The sequence below is a fragment of the Pinus tabuliformis genome, chromosome 3_2, assembly GCF_031772625.1.
Source record: "Pinus tabuliformis cultivar Carrire ecotype Pingquan chromosome 3_2, CPIR1, whole genome shotgun sequence".
In the NCBI taxonomy this organism is placed as follows: domain Eukaryota; kingdom Viridiplantae; phylum Streptophyta; class Pinopsida; order Pinales; family Pinaceae; genus Pinus; species Pinus tabuliformis.
Genome location: NC_142302.1, coordinates 593,081,358 through 593,098,587, shown reverse-complemented (window position 1 = coordinate 593,098,587; position 17,230 = coordinate 593,081,358). Strand labels below are relative to the sequence as shown.

General features: G+C 35.8%; 1 protein-coding gene across 1 annotated transcript in view; it reads right to left on the bottom strand.

The window, feature by feature from the left end:
- The window catches only part of LOC149181958 (uncharacterized), a 30,831-nt gene extending 26,548 nt beyond the window's left edge, over window positions 1-4,283 (bottom strand). Inside the window, exon 1 of the mRNA XM_089414398.1 lies at window positions 4,161-4,283. Coding sequence (XP_089270524.1) covers window positions 4,161-4,283 — 123 coding nt within the window. The remainder of the gene's footprint in view (window positions 1-4,160) is intronic.
- Window positions 4,284-17,230: the final 12,947 nt, after the last annotated feature.

The window sequence follows — 17,230 nt, the reverse complement described above, 5'->3', positions numbered from 1 at the left end:
AAGTCTGGTGAGAGGGTGGGGTAATTTGAACTGCGAAGTCGCACTGCTGTGAGATACCTCAGATCTCTGTGGCGAAATCGAGAAACTCTGAAGTTTATGGATAAGAGATTGAACTTCAGGTGATTCAAGACTTAATTGTTCTGAAGTATGATGGGCTTGAGCAGTGGTAGTTGATTCCTCTTCTTCTTGTTCGGATACTGGCGAACCAGCGTGCGAATGGGAAGTCTGAGGGGATTTGGAGGGAGAATTACTCTTAGAATGGCTTGCAGATTTAGGTTTATTTGCCATTCACATTCGGGCCCTCCTTCTAGCGCCAAAAATGTTGATGCCTCGAAAATCGCTGCAACAACATTGGGGAAACCACCCGGTCCGGACCTTAATACAGCTCCTTTTCTGTTTCGAATAGTGGCTCCGACTGGGGATAATGGGACCAGTTTCCCAACACTTATAGATAAACGGGATGGATGAGTGACTTATAGAATATGCTGGTGATAAGCGAATAACTAAAGCTATCAGCAAAAATATAATAACTATGATTTACCCCGGGGACTTATCGATTTTCTAAAGCGTAGCGTTTGATGATCTGTGCTTTTAGACAGGCATATAGATGACTCTATCTCTAAAACATAGATATTAAATCATTCAAGACTGCTATGCATAAATAGTTACGCAAAGCGATAACATCAAAATTACTACACTTTGTCATTTATATCATTGTTACATGCATGATTAAAGGAAAAGGCATATCACAAAACATCCAATAGTGGAATGAAATAGAGATTTGTTGTTACAGCGCATACATGTATTCAACAATAGCAAGAAATAATAACACAACAATTCATATAAAAGGAATGAATACAGATGCAGATAAAAGTACCATGTAAGCTGCTTAACACTCCCATATATTAATCGCTATGTCGCAGTCCTTCCTTCAACTCAGAAAGCATCCCAAACAACAGACAATAGTGCGCAATTGCATAAAACAGCTTTCCCGTTAAATTAAGAACAATTGGTCGAGTTTCATAAAAGAATATAGGCTGAAGCACAGTAGTGCAAACTTCAGTCTTTAAGTCTGTTACAAAATTTTACGACCCTTTCTAAAAACATGAAAGGGTCTATAAATACTAAACTAATCTAAATATCTAAGAAACTGAAATGCTATTAAGTTGGCATCAATAAATATTTCTCCTATCTTTCTCGGCGATCTGGCAATTGGCGGCAATGATTCATCAGGTAGGCTCTTTGCCTTTAAACCTGAGCTGACATATCGCCAGCATTGGCTCTACTTCAGGCGGTTTGTTGAGGCGCGAACTGAGCTGAGCAGCATATGTGGCATCTTGAATATCGGGAATTATGCACCCGAGAGCATCAGTTAAACACTTGAGGGCCGACCTTTGTGTGTGTGGCTTGATCAGAAAGAGCCAATATGCCTCGGAAGTCAAAGTATTTACTCCAGCGATTAACCTTCCCTTCTCCTCCAAGTCAGGATAACTTGATTGCTCAATCATGTTTGTTGTTGTTATGCTTCCAGGTGTACACTGGGAGATCATGTTTGCCAAGTAGAGTGTGTTGTTGACCAAATCAACCATATTGCTGGCAGTTAATTTACACCTCGAAGCTGCCCTTTCTGCTTTCATCACTTGAGTGTGCCATTCTGTGAAGAGTATGTCCTTGTATGTTTCTTGGATTCTGGGCAAATTCGCTGCTTTTCCCACATCAGAATCTTGCCAATCAAGATATGCGACTATGGTTTCTTCAGCTTGATCTAACTCATTTCTGGCCTTCTCTACCTGCTGACATACTGATGTAGTTAGCTCGCACAATGGTTCTGCCTCAGTGAGTTGTTGGCATAGGAGCCTAATCTGAGATATTAATGCACTGTTTATTTGAGATGCCTCGGCTCTGAAATCCTCCACTTTTTGGGTGCCCTTTATGTCTTCGAGCTGTGCTAACAATTGAGCTATTTGCTCGTCCTTCGTTTTCATCATTAGCTCATTCGTTGTTCTCAACTGTGCCAATGCCTCCGATAATTCTTTTTGTTTCTGGATCGCGCTTTGGTCGATCCTCTGCTTCTCTGTTTGCAATTGCTGGGTTAATAAATTGTTAGCTTGCTGTTGTTCCAGCAACTGCTCTTCTGCTTGCGCTGCCTTCTGCTTTGCCTCGGTCACTTCTGCCTGTAGTGCAAAAATTTCCTGGTCCTTAGTCTTCAATAGAAGACTTACCTCCGATGCCTTATCAATAGTCGCTGCAGAATAAGCTCCTGCATACTGTGACAGCTTTGTTAGGTCATCGGAGGGGTCCAATTCTTCCTTCCATACTACATTACCCGTGACTGTTTGCTCTGGAAAGATAGAAGGTTGATCAATCCTTCATCTTTTCCTTGATCGCTTAACAACTGCTCTATGCCTTGGGCTATAGAAAACATCCAGGGGAGGAATATCTTCCACCTGGAGAACGATTTGATCGGAAGGGTCTTTAGGAATTACCTCAACATCCTTGGAAATGGGTGGGCCGCTGGTTCCACTTAGAACCTGAGGAGAAGTGATGTCTGGTGTGTCATTTGTTTTGGAGGTGTCCGTATCTTTGGAACCTTCCTTTCCACTGATAATAGAATCGAATTGCTTCCACTGCTGGAGCAATTCGGGATCAATGGTGGTTTGTTTCTGCTTCTCGGCTTGGGACTCACTCCACTCTTTTTCCTGCTCTTTCCTCTGCTGCTCCTCTAGTTCTTTCCTCTGTTTTTCTTCTTGTTCCTTTTTCTGCCTATCTGCCAATTCCTTTTTCTGCCTATCTGCCAGTTCTTTTTTCTGTTTCTCCTCTTGCTCTTTTCTCTGCCTTTCTGCCTGTAGCTTCTTTTGCCTTTCCTCCTGTTGCTTCTTTTGATCTTTTGTTGTAACAGGAGGCTGGCTAGTCTGTTACCGACCAGGCTCGCTTGAAGAAGTTGTCGGGGTTGTTGCCAGTAAATCTAGAGGCAGAGTTTGCAACCTCTGCTCTCTAATCTTATTGAACTCGGTCAACCCCTCATCATTATATTTCATCCTAGCGATTTCTTTAGCATGACCTATTGTTTCGGAGGCAACGAACAGGTCATCAAACATATCTTCTTGATGGTCAAATTTTGTCAATTTGGCCTGTTCTAATGCAGTGTAAGCAGTTTTCTTTGGGTCATAGAGTCTATTTGGGATAGTGGCCAGGGTTAAATATTGAATCTTTGTGGCTTCCTTTTCTGCATGCTTGAGATCATGCAGAGTATAGACACCAATTCTCGAGGGAAAAGAGGGCCAGCCCCTCTTCTTTTCTTTCTTGAGAGTCTGAGTAGTACTCTCGGCCATAATCTGATAGGAGATTTCTCTTGCTAGCAATTTATCTAGAATATACAAAGGGAGAACATGCGGATTGGCTTGGCTCCCGAAAACCCTAACATAGGTAAATCTCTCTTCTCAAAACCAACTTGCTACCGTTGGTAAATCAAAGGAAGCTAGATAGGAGATTTTGGGAATGGGCCTATCAAAAATGGAATAATGAATGGGAACCATAAAGCCATTGCAGATTTGGTACAAATGGTGCTTGTAAGAAGACTTCCACAATTTCTGGTGATATATATCAATGGGTGAGGGGTCTTGGGCAGTCCACCTCCAATCGAGGATGGTAAACTCAGAATTGAAACATAATGTATCTAAAATGTAAGCACTGTAATAAAACGGGGGAATTTTCCTTTCAGTGACCACAGAATTAGCTCTAAAATCACGGACAGCTACGACTAACTTATGAGAGAGAATAGTGGCCCAATCCATGATTATGCTGTTTACTGCTGCTTCCATTAGGGGAACCATCTCTATGGTAAAATTAGCAGAGTCGTGTAATCCCCATAGCCTACACATCATTATCCCCGCATAGCAATAGGGAGAAGCCAAAGAATCGACTGAGTACTTACCAGAAGTCTCGTGCTTGTGTTTGGCCGGATTCTGCCTCCAATCCCGGATGGGCTCGGATTCCACTTCATTATCAGCTGCAAATTTCTCCAGGAAAGTCTTGTTGTACACCTTCTCTGGCTCGGGCAAATGATACATTTGCCTTAGATGCTCTGGCTTGAACGACCCGAAAATCCTCCCATCTCTGGTGCTAAACGTTCTGTCGAGGATTGGAATTTCCTCAATTACCCATTGCACGACGTCTGTGTAAGGGAGAATCTGTTCTTTGGCCGCTATCCTGTGAAGGAAAGAGTCGGCCAAATATTTGAGAGTAGAATCAGACTTCTTGAGCAAGTCCACACCAGCTTCCATCACTATTACCACTAGTTGTTCGACCTCTAACAGATTATAAGTGCCTTGCCATGTAGCTCTAGTGAGACCAGTGCATGTGGTATCCGATATTAGACCCTTCTTTTTATCGGCGGCAGTTTGTCCTGCAACTGATGTAGCAGCGGAACCCGCGGTCCTCTTGGATTTCTTTCCCATCTTGCTCAGGCTTCTCTCGAAAGATGAATTCTACACAAAGGCAAGAAAAACCGTAACATGGAAACATAACAATGAAAATCCATAGCGGGAAAGATATATCAATTGAAGCGTGCTGAGATTAATTCTCAAAAATGGTTGCGGATCCAATCATTGATAAGATCTTACAGATACATTAAATGGCAGTTTAAGGCTTGCTACTCATTAAATGATTATTACACCGTTATCCGGTTGAATGACCCCCTTAAGCGTGCAATGGATATTTTGGCGGTTGAGCGCAGGTGATCGTTAATCGAAGGGGCAAAACTTTGAATATGAATACATCACCTTATCCCTCCATTTAATGGCTTTTTCGAAATCTACGCTTTATCAATCAGATATCAATAATACTTTAGATCTTGAAGTTATGGCTTTTTGAAACGCTGATTGCCAATAGCCGATATCGCATCGCTTCGAAGAATAGATATTAAAAAATCATAAGCATAAGACCCTGCCGATCGCCGATTGCAACATCGCATCAGATTAGTGTGAATAAATATAACAAGGTGTATTCAGAGTGAAGTGCCGATTCCCCGATCGCCGATATCGCATCACATCGGGGTAAGACCTGGGCACCTTATTAATGTGCATGGGATGTTGCCGACTGCCGATAGCGAAATCGCATCGGGTCGGAGTAAATAACTTAAAGTGCTTTAACCACATACGAGGTATCGCCGATAACCGAACGTCGATATCGCGTCGCGTCGGGGCTTATGTTATGTGCATTTATAAGCCGTGTATGGAGTATTGCCGATCGCCGATAGCGAAATCGCATCGGCGGAGACCAATGTGCCACTTATGTGTGTGTTCCATGTTATTGCGATATGCGATCTTGCGATCGCTTTATCGCAATAATAAAAGATTATTTTATTTGTTGAAAAATTATTGTTCGAAAGGCTTAAATAAATAAGCTCATTTGATTATCATACCTTTTTGAACAACAGAAGTATTGATGCCAATCAAACTTTAAAAGGGACCCATTCCATATGTTAATCTTTATAAATAAAAATGATATGAAATGGGGGGTTATTGTAGAGCACAACAGGTTCCCAAGAAAATCTCGACCTGAGCCTCCTTCAAGATTTCATGGAAATTTCACCTTCCATGCAACTCCCTGCATCACACTATCATAGACATATAAATGTCAGTGCATAAATAAACATAGAAATACACCAGTTACCAGGGAAAAATCTAAGGATGGAAATTTATCGTAAAGTTTATAAACCTTGGCGAATCTCGTAATCCATCATATGCAATCTATAAAATGTTTGACAATATTTTTGTAAAAATATTCAAATTTCTAATAATTTTATATAGTCTCTATATAAAAGTTTGGCGATTTTTAAGGTGAAATAATTTTATATTATAAAATGCGAGCAAATCATTTTTATAAAAAGTGGAAATTAACAAATATTTTTTATGGGAAAAGCATGGAAAATTAGCCCACCTACGAATATTAACCCCTGAAGTTTTCCCTACCAATTACCTTATCTTGTCATGCCACACACATTGCTTGCAACTGAACACATCCACACCATCTCTCAAGGGACTCCAATGCCCTTGATGGATCCACCTCTAGCTAATGTACGTGTCAAGTACATGTTCATGAGTCTAGCACATTTCCACATAATGTCAGAAAAAATCAAGGTTAAGAATACTCCCCGTATGCAAAATACTTATTGGTTTGGAAATAAGGTTTCCAAACATAGCCAAATGAATTCTTGTCCAATTCCTTCCTTTTATATTTTCACTTGGCTGTAATTGAGGTTCACTAGTATTGTCACATTACCCAACTGTTAGTTATATAAGAACATCAATTGTTACCTTGTCACGCTAATAACAAGCATGTTTCCCTACAACTAGCTCACACATGTCAGTCTCACGTTCTAAAGATCAAAACAATCATATCTAACAATTTGAAATCAGCATATACCAAGACTAACAATCATGTCATAATCCATAGTCAACTCATAGTCCTTAGACATAATTCTACAACTATCACCTACTATAGTCAAGTACATATCAACTGTCTCAACATATATGTGTTAGTACGATCATATTAAAATAAAGTCATTTGAACACATATGCATATTATGCAATTCATCAAACATTCAACCAACTTGCAACATACCATGTTAAATAAATTAACTAGACGACGTAATCAAACAATCAAACACCAAATATACGACATAAGCAAACTCGTACCTTAGTGTATCACAAGGGAGGCTATCTTGTCTGCACAATCAAGATAGTTAGAACTTCTCAATGCATCAGTTTAAACATAAATAAGATCATGATATCCATAAAAATCACTAACTAACATGTTTACATCCTAACTCATAAACAATTATCATTTATGCATAGCAATCACACATGTACGATTGGTCTAGATTAGTACAACACCAAATCACAAATATTTTGGCTCATAACTAAATATCGCAACCACAACCATCTGCATAGGCTAAGCTAGGTTAACACAGTACATATAATATCAAGATATTCAATACAATGAACATAATCATCACGCATATGGCCAATCCAAATTACAACATCAAGATCTCAATGAGATAACCCTAATAATCAAGTTAATAACATATAACAAAAATAATCTATATATCATGATCATAAACAACATATAACCTAATCATCACATTACCTAATGTAAAATAATAATAGCAATGAATACAACTACATTTTACTATCATTCTTGACTATTAGACACATGTTCATATAACTACACTAATCAACTAACATCTATCATGAATGTAATCATAACATCAAAAAAATGTACATAAACTTAATGCATATAATAATATTTAACTTATATACATAAATGCCAACATACAATACATGTATAACGATCTGTTCTTACCCCAAAGTCTAATGTTGCAACCTCATTATGATGATCTACATCTCCTATTCTATCTTGGTCAACACATTAGCATCATAACATACCAATATCACCCTTGTAACCTAAATTTCATACCATGACTTCACAAGTCATGTTTGACCTACTATTCAATAATAACTATAACCAAGACCATACATGCATGAAAATTACATTTAGACATATAACACATGAGTACCAAACCATATTCACGTCATTCTAGCTAGAGTCCAGTCATCAATGCATGACCATATGAACTTCACAAAACATGACCTCGTGCATGACAACAACCATTACTCCATTGTATAGATTGCCATATGCAACCATCAACATGCATAAGTCATGTCTAATCAACTACACATACGCATTAACACATGTAGTCGAGCATAAACAATAAATTATTGTAACCAACCTACAACACTGATACATGTAATCAAACATACAAGAATGCAACCTAACATAAAAGGATGTAATCAGGCTGCATATTATCATGTAACCAGTCATATATTCCTCATTATGCATTCTATAAAATCAACATCAAGTTCCTCACAATAAAATTACTACCATCATGACCAATCATTATGTAATACAACAAGCACATGGAATGCAACTGTAGGAGACACACGCAATTGATATGCATGCATGACCAACACATTCACCCAAGGAGAGCGAAACCACGCTCTGATACCACTCTGTGGTATCAGATATGATCCAAATAGAGAACAACCACGCTCCGATACCAATCTATCAAATATGACCCAAAGAGAACGCAAGCTACTCTGATACCACTCTGATGCATCCCTCCTCCCAGGTCCACCCAAACCACTGGCTAGTCGAGGTAAACATGTGACGAAAGAGGCTACTATAAGGGATTCAAATTCCTTGGTGACCTTAAGGAAATGGAACCAACGAAACATATCAAACAAACCCATCCACATCAGCAACAACACCGTCAAGAGACATGCCAGCCACTCAGACATCCTGTCCAAAATTCTCACTGATGATTTAAGCCTTTTAACCCCTGACCTCTCTCATGGTATAGGCATGACAACGTCTAGAAACCTAAAGTTGCTCTCATAGGCATATGTACTAGCGAATGCGGAATTTTCTCAACAGACTGGTGCCAATGACCCCAAGATTTGAGCGACTTTTGTATCCAAGAATCCTTACCTCTTCCCAGAACTTGTTACAACCTTCAAAATCCATCAAAGACATGATAACAATGTTGATAAATCCAAAATCAACCTTAGGAGTAGGCTTGAGCATCCCCAACTAAGACTAACATTGTGTCAAACACTTGGCATCAATACAACCTACAGGTCTAGGATACAAGAGAGCATAAATGACTGAAAGAACTTATGAAACATAACCAGAAGGATCATCTCCTACTCCATTGAACTATTATATCATCAATTATGTCTTGCATCAACCCATCTAATAATTACATGTAAATACATGAAATAACCATGACATGAACCAGTAATCTAACCATGCTTATAACTGACATAAAACCATATAAATATCAGAGATATGAAAATCATTAAATCCACATATAAACCAGTGAAAAATTAAGAGAATGTAGCTTTTATTAATCATAGGAAAATCCGACCAGGTTCAGGATTTCCGCGTACCACCTGACTGTAGACATGGCTGAACCAAATCATTCTTTCATCCAGTCACCCTCGTGCCATATTCCAAGCATGAATGTGGGATCTCATAGAACAACCAGTCCAAAAACAACCAAGGGAATCCAGAGGATAAACAACCTCCACCCTCATCAAACCGTGACCAAACCAAAACCGATGGTTCTATCACAATCGAGCCGATCTTGGAATTTCATCTGGAATCCATCAATGTCCTTGAGGAATTTTCTATCTCCTTGTCTCTCAGGGTTTACTGCAATTCAATCCCGGATCACTAGGCCCTAAACTGAGACCAGTCTCTTAGACTTCACCACAATCCAAAACTACATCACTAAGCCCTGCACCGAGACTTCTCCCTCAAGGTTTACTGTGTATCCTACCAAAATCAAGCAAGGGAATCCTAGGCCTTTAGGAATGAAACTTGAGACCACCTTCACCCCAGATTCTGAAATCCATCCAGAAAATCAAAGCTTAAAATTGAGATAAACATCCCAACATACCATGGTATCCAGAAAAAGGAAAGGCTAGGCTAGGCTGAAAACCATTGCCATAACTTGACAAAACCATGCCACAAACAACAAGAGAACCATACACAACCATGCAAATCCATGCATGTCCAAACCAACTAGAAAATCACACATGAAAAAGGTTACCTGCAAATATTCCCGTTGAAGTTGCATGATCTTTCTCTTTTCCCTTGATCCTTGTTTTCCTTTCCCGTCCTTTCCTTTATTTTACTTCCTTGATCCAAAGCTGGAGTGCTCCAAGAAAAATCAGTGACCAAGAGTGAGAGAGAGAGAATAATGAGAGAGCTTCAAACCTAAACTTGTGAAGCCTAATATCGAATAAGAAACTTGAGCCAAGAGCCTCCAACTGATCCTCATAAGCATTTTTATTAATGAGATCCCTATTTCCTTCATTTTCCTCCTCACATGCAACCTGTGACCTTTCACCTTACTTTTCTCCTAATTTCATTTATTTTCATAAATAAATGTGTTGAAAATTCCTTTGCCTTTGCTAATTTCCTGATCAAAAACACACATCCAGTGATGCCCACTAGGATATCTTTGCCCAACATTCATTTTGGAATACATGTCCTTTACTTGTGGTCTTATTTTTCCTTTATTTACCTTATTACATGAACTATTCACTAGGATTGTTACAAGGATTAGTCAACAATGTAATTAAATCCCAATTTCAAGGGGATTGTTCTACATTTTCTCTAACAAGCGAATGATTATTTTATTTTTAGTTTATTTTCAAGCATTTGATTCCTAGAGGTTAGGTAACAGTTGTAATATTTGGTTTTCCTATATATTGCTTCATTTGTAATAAGCAAGGGTTGGCTTTTGATGCCAAAACTTTGCCATTTCTGTAAAGACTTTTATTATATGAATTTTAACTGAAATATTCAGGCTTTAGTTTCATGACAAAAAATGTTTCTCATGTATGTCTTTCCTTGTTATTTCATAATCTGTTTCTGCATATTTTCAAGGTAACATAGGAGTTAGGGCAAAGATAGGTTTTGAATATCAACCTTCTTGACAACCCACTGTAAAGTTATCATCTACACCGAGATTAGATAATTGAACAATCTGTTTAAATTAGGTCCTATGCATCATTTAATTGTTGCTTTTAAATTCATCTCTTTAATGCATATCTGTTTGGATGAAAAATTATTCTATATGCATCTACTATATTTGGTTTATTATGTATTAAGTATGAATACTTAATTATCTGATTTATCTTCTATTACTCCACCAAACTCTTTAAGTTATGTTTTTCTATTAGAACTCTACTTTGCCACTTTAATTAATTTTCTGGAAGAGAGGGCTTTATTTATGAGGAGAGATTGGATAATCATCAACAACCACCTACATAAAATAATAGATCTGGCCATTGTGATTCAAAGGTTGTTGTCTTGTGACAGTGAAAAATGTTTAAAAAAGACCTCGTAACACTTGAGGGAGCCCCCTTTGGTTTGAGGGCTAGCTTGAACTTAAAGTTTGGTCGAGTTGGTTTCTCGGAGCAGTTTCGTAGCCAAGAACTGCCTTTGAGAAACATATAGAACACTCATCACCCATAATTTCACATTATTTTCCAAAGAACTACAAATTGTTCTTATTACTTTAAAGGAAGCTAGCACATTAACTATGGTTTTTCATGTGAATACATAAACGTTTGACAATAGATATTATTCCTGCATGCAAATACATAATCTTTTTTGGAAAGGAGGCTAGCATACTCTTGCATGAAAATGCACAACCTTTCCAAAAGAACGCTAACATAATCTTATATGTACATGCCTAATCTTTCAAGAGGATAGCTAACATAATCTTGCATGCAAATTCATAATCTTTCCAAATGAAAGCTAACATAATATATATTATTTTTGTTCATGTAACTATATATTTTTCTATCTCGATAGTTATGATCTTTATGCATCCAATTACATAAACTTTATCAACAATAGATATGCCCCTGAGCTATTAGTTTTGGTGCATGCCAATACATAAAAAGAAGATAATATAATGGATAATGTTTCTATGCATGCAAATGCATGTTCTTTATAACAACTTCTTTTTCAAAGGAGAGGTATTCACAATATCTATTGTAAATGAAAATACATGCTCTATTCTGAGTAAAGCTAACAGAATAATTATTATTTCTTGCATGTAGATACATGTATTTATCCAAAAGAAAGCTAACATATTTATTGTATGCATTTACATATTTATTTTCAAAATGTCTAACACTATATATATATATATATATATATATATATATATATATATATATATATATATATGACTTATTCTTTTTATGCAAGATCAATATAAATAATTGAGCACAAAACAACATGTTCTTTTCCAAAAACATTAACACATTATATATATATATATATATATATATATATATATATATATAACTATTATTTTCAAGTGAACTAAAATTATGACTATTGTTTTGTGCATCTCTACACTTTTTTTTTTTAAGAAATCATAATACTTTTTCTTTCCATGCATGCAAGAACACATATTTATTTCTCAAAAAATCTAACCCAAATAATTGCTCTATCCATGAATAAATAAATACAAAATTTCGGCAATCTTTTCAAAACAACAACATGGGTCACACATATTCATGATTTGTTTTCAAGAAATTACTCTAATTAATTTTTCTTTGTTCACAACCCACAAAAATCCTTTCAAAATATTGTTATCATAATTTAGTTTCAAGATAATGAATTCAAGGGTAATGGCTTGGAGCAGTAGTTTAAAATCTTCCACCAAAATTTCATGCACGCTGACAGATTATTTTTAAGCACTGGTTCAAAATATATAAAACAGTTGCACTGACAAATTAAATGTCAACACTCTATTTTACTTTGTTTTTTCATTTTTTAGTCATAAACTTTATCGTGGTTTCTAAACATCTGGAAATGAATTTTTGAAACCAAAAGAGGTTTTTCTTGGGAACATATTCATTTAAAAAAACCTCTTTCATTTTATACACGTGCCATGATTTGGAAGACTTGAATGAATCTTTGCAGTCCATTTTTTCAGATTTTAGTATTAAATAATTTCTTGATTTAGACATCCACTTTGGGCATGGTTTTCGAACATATGGAAGCGAATTTTTGAAAAAATAAAGAGGTTTTTGTTGGGAACGGGTTCATTTAAAAAAAAATCTTTCAATTTTTACACGTGTCATGGCATGGAAGATTCGAATGAATCTTTGTAATACATTTTTCCAGATTTTAATGTTAAATAATTTCCTGTTTTAGTCATCAACTTTGGGTGCAATTTTTGAGAAATTGAAAATGAATTTTCCAAATCTAAAAGAGGCGTTTGCCAAGAATGGGCTTATGAAGGCATATTTGGACCTTATTTTTTAATAACTCATGCAAATATTTTCCAAGAATAATCTCATTAAATTATCTTTGTTTTTCAATAATTCATGCAATAATTTCAAGAAATTGAACATCTAGATGTGTGCAACTATTTTTGCATGCAAACATATAATTTTTTGCGTGGTAGCTATTTTTATTACATTTAACCATCTACTTCTTTTCTAAAATAAATCTAGCATAATATATATTAATTTCATGCATATACAATTTCTTTTCGAAGAGAAATCTAATATAATAGATATTGATCTCATACATATGAAAATTATTTTAAGAAATTGGTGCATAGATAACTTATTGTTTAATTTTTGGCATCCCTCAACACAACAATACTCTTGACACAATATTTTATGTTGAATCGATAATTTTTTCCACACTATTATAGTGAAATTTGGCTAGGTAAGAGAAGAAGCAATCCTGCATTGAGTTCTCCATAAAACCAAATTTTATTCAACAAATTTTGTACATATAATTATTCAAAAAAGCTCATTCCTTTCTCTTGGACTGATTCTACATGCATTTGGAAATTTGTTCTCATTTCCCATAGGCTTATTATAAGTAGAATTAAAAATTAAGAAAATGCAATAGATTTTCTAAATCCTAAAAACACTCCATAAATCACCCATAAATAACTTCATAAATCATATTTTTCTAAATTCTAAAATCATTCAATAAAACATCTTTAGAATCTCTCATGCTTTTCAATGTAGATTTGATTTTTCCTTATGTGAAAAATATCACTTATCCAAAACTTTTCTAAAACTATGACTCATTAGCTCTAAAACTCATAAAATATACAAACTTAGAAAATACAATTTATGGGTGGATTGTTATTATTTCTCCTTGTACAAATATGATTTTTTGGATGAGTCGGGGGGGTGGGCGAAGGGGAATGCATGAGATAGAGTAGAGAATAGAATAGAGAGGCATTATTAGAATAGGAGATCCTTTCACATATCTATGATTTATGTGATTGGGATTTGGTCTTTTTGAATTCTAAGTTGTGTAAAGAAAATCAGGGAGTTGAATGTGATATTGGATCCACTCCATATCGGAGTTGTCCAATATCAAGACTATTCCGTTTTGTCTCATTTTAAAAGTTCTGATGAGATTACCTGCTATACCACTCAGTTCTTGCCATGTATAAGTAATACCACTGAGTTCTTGCAACGACAAAACCAAAGTGTGACAAATTGTGAACGTGGATGGGTATTGGAGGTTGGAACATATCGAAAGTGGGAGGGGGAGGGGCATTGGGATATTGGCATGGAGGGGATATCGGTTTTTGGAGGGAGTGTTTTATCGCTTATTGGAGATTGAAATTTTAAAATCTTGCTCAGGTGAAAATATTCAATTGGCGATACTTGGGAGCATAAGAAATGATGTGGCAGGTGGATCCAACAAATATCAGAAATTTGGTTTATAACAACTTTCATAATGTGACTCGTAATAGAAACTCTGATATGGGTATTTCTCCCATGGTTTGTTATTATATGCATTGTGTGTTATTTGCAGTAGTTTTAACTTTATATTCATCGAACATTGACTAGAAAGGTTTTCAAAAGAATACTCCAATAGCCTAAAGTTTCGGTATTTGTTTATTAAAGAGTCATTGCCACATGGTGTAACATGAGTTTGGTCTCAAGGGATATTTATTAATTAATCCTAATAATTTAATATTTAAAACAAATTTGTATTAACAACAAACTTAGTAAGATCAAGGCAAATTAAATCTTTAATGTTGCAGTGGATCATCTATTTGATTGAGATTAGAAAGAAAATATCTTTCATAATTGACCCCGAGTTTATCCAAGAAATTTAAATAACAGAACTCATCAATGTTTTATTGGAAATAACCCAAATCACAACCAATCAAAAGGAAAAACCACAACAGATAGCCTGAGAACCTTATAATAGTGACTTTCCATAACTTTATAGGAATGATCAAATAACAACGAAATGATTGAGAATCAAATCAGATGTAACAAAGGAGAATGTAACAACAATATAATGAGCTTGCAATGAACATGTAACAATACTGTAATGAACTTAGAAAGAGTATTTAATTGAAATAATAATAGTAGGCCTTATGAAATTGAAAGAAGTTATGAACTGATATTCAAATTAACAGAAGGAAGGATTATCCATTTATAATATTAAGAAGCTTATAAAATTGGTTGTTTGAGTTCTAGATATATTTGTTTGATGTGTACTAAAATAGAGGAAGAGGTGCAAACAAAATTCCAGAAATGTTGGTGACAGAAAAGGTACAAAGAAAAGTGCAATATCTTGTGTCCATTGCTATTCATATATACAATGCGCACAACGGCAACGACAACACCAGTTTGTATCTACAATAATACCAAGATGCGAATTGCGGGACTACTAATCCATCGAAAAGTATTTTACATTTTCTCTTTGATGAATATGTAAAATGCGTTGTAGGAAGGCCTTCAACTTATTGAGAAGGTTAATTGTTGACTGTATATGATGGAGAAGGAATATGAGGCATGGAAGGTGTCGGCCCTTATGTTAAGAAGAGCAAGTTTCTATTCACATATCTCTTTATAGTATCCATATAGTAAGGATAGGTACTCGCTATCCATCTTGATAGTTTGCAAAAAGAGAAAAATGAGAGTTGTTGAATTATTTGAATGCCATAAGTGGAAATCATAATCATAATATTATTAGTACAAGTAAAGGAGAGTGTAAAACATTGATGAAATGCAAAATAACTACAAGGATAGCAAGTTGTGGAGGAGGAAGATTTATTTATTTGAGAAAGGGGAAAAATATTGAAATTTCAAGTGACTTTGCAACAAATATTTATAAAAGAAAGCAAGTATATTAAAATTGAATCAAAATTAAACTTACAGAAAGGGAATCAGAAGGGACTATATGTATCGATCAGACTGTAGCTATTTGTAAAGAAATTGATGCTAAAATGGATTCCTCTTGTTTCCTATGTTTGACGTAAGCATTTCCTTGCATGTAGGAGTAGCGACTGAAGGGAAATGGTGGGTAGATGAAAAAATCAACCAACGTTCTAACTCTGGAGATGGAAATGAATCTTAAGCCTTGTCGGCCTGTGTTTACAATGTTCACTATCACCTTTGGTAATGTCATGCCTTGTGATTTACGTATTGGCAAGCCTCATACCATTTGAAGTGGAATTTTCCTGCGAGACCCTCACATTATTAGGGGAAGTGTAACATAAGATGGGTTGAAGGTATCCCATGGTGGGCCTTTGTATTGGAATAAGTCAACAACAACAAAGGATGCCAACTTAGGGGGTTTTGATCCAAGTGCATAGAAAATGGAAACTACTTTTCCAAGTGCTTTGTTGACAAGACCTGCTTCAACCCACAAGTTGCATGTGAGGAAAACCTGTTGTTCATTGCAAATAAGAACTTTTGCATCCAACTGTTCATCTTCTTCATGTGTTCCAATATGATGGGTTCCTTTTCTCCACATAGCATCGTGCAATTGGAATGCTCAATTTTTTTAGCATTTGTTTGTTATGAAATGTGACGACTAGGTTAGTTGGATGTAGGTGCATTGTATTGTCTAAATCCTATCATTGATCGCTTGAAAAAAAGGAATTTGTACTTGACATGAGAAGGTTCTAGTCCTCCATAGTTGGTGTTGCATTCCTAAAATTTGTGACTAATTGACAGAATTCAACTTGAGCCGGGTCGGTCCCTTGTTGACGAAATATGGTAGATAGTGTGACGACCATGTCCAAGTTGTGCCCTAGTGAAAACTGATAAAGTTAATGATTAAATTGTGATTGATTTTGATTGATTTGTTTGTATGAAATCTAGGATTTGTATGAATCCCTAGTGAGAAGTCTAACATATGTATTTTTAAAGTTTGTTAGATACTTTATAGATCTATATTTGTTTGGATTGTTTCTAGGGTTTGTTATATGTTGTAGTAAGGTATGGCATACCTTTGGAAGACACATTGAAACCCTATATGGAATAAATGTTGTTATGAAGTAGTCTAGGGTGTATAAAAAATCCCTAGCAAGCTGTTGAAGAGTATGTGTCTCTCATTTAAAAGTTTGGGTATCTGATTTGTATAAATATGAAATTCTTTTGTGATTCTGATATGGCTAAGATCACGCTTCTATATATATGGTTGTACCTGCTATTTAAGTTATGGAGGTACACAATCTTCAACTTGGTGAAGATGATCGTTCATGTGATAGGAATGATGAGGTTAATGATAACTCTGATGAAATGGTTGGAAGCCATGAAAGATTCTCTGATGTCAAAAAGGAAGAAGCCGATCT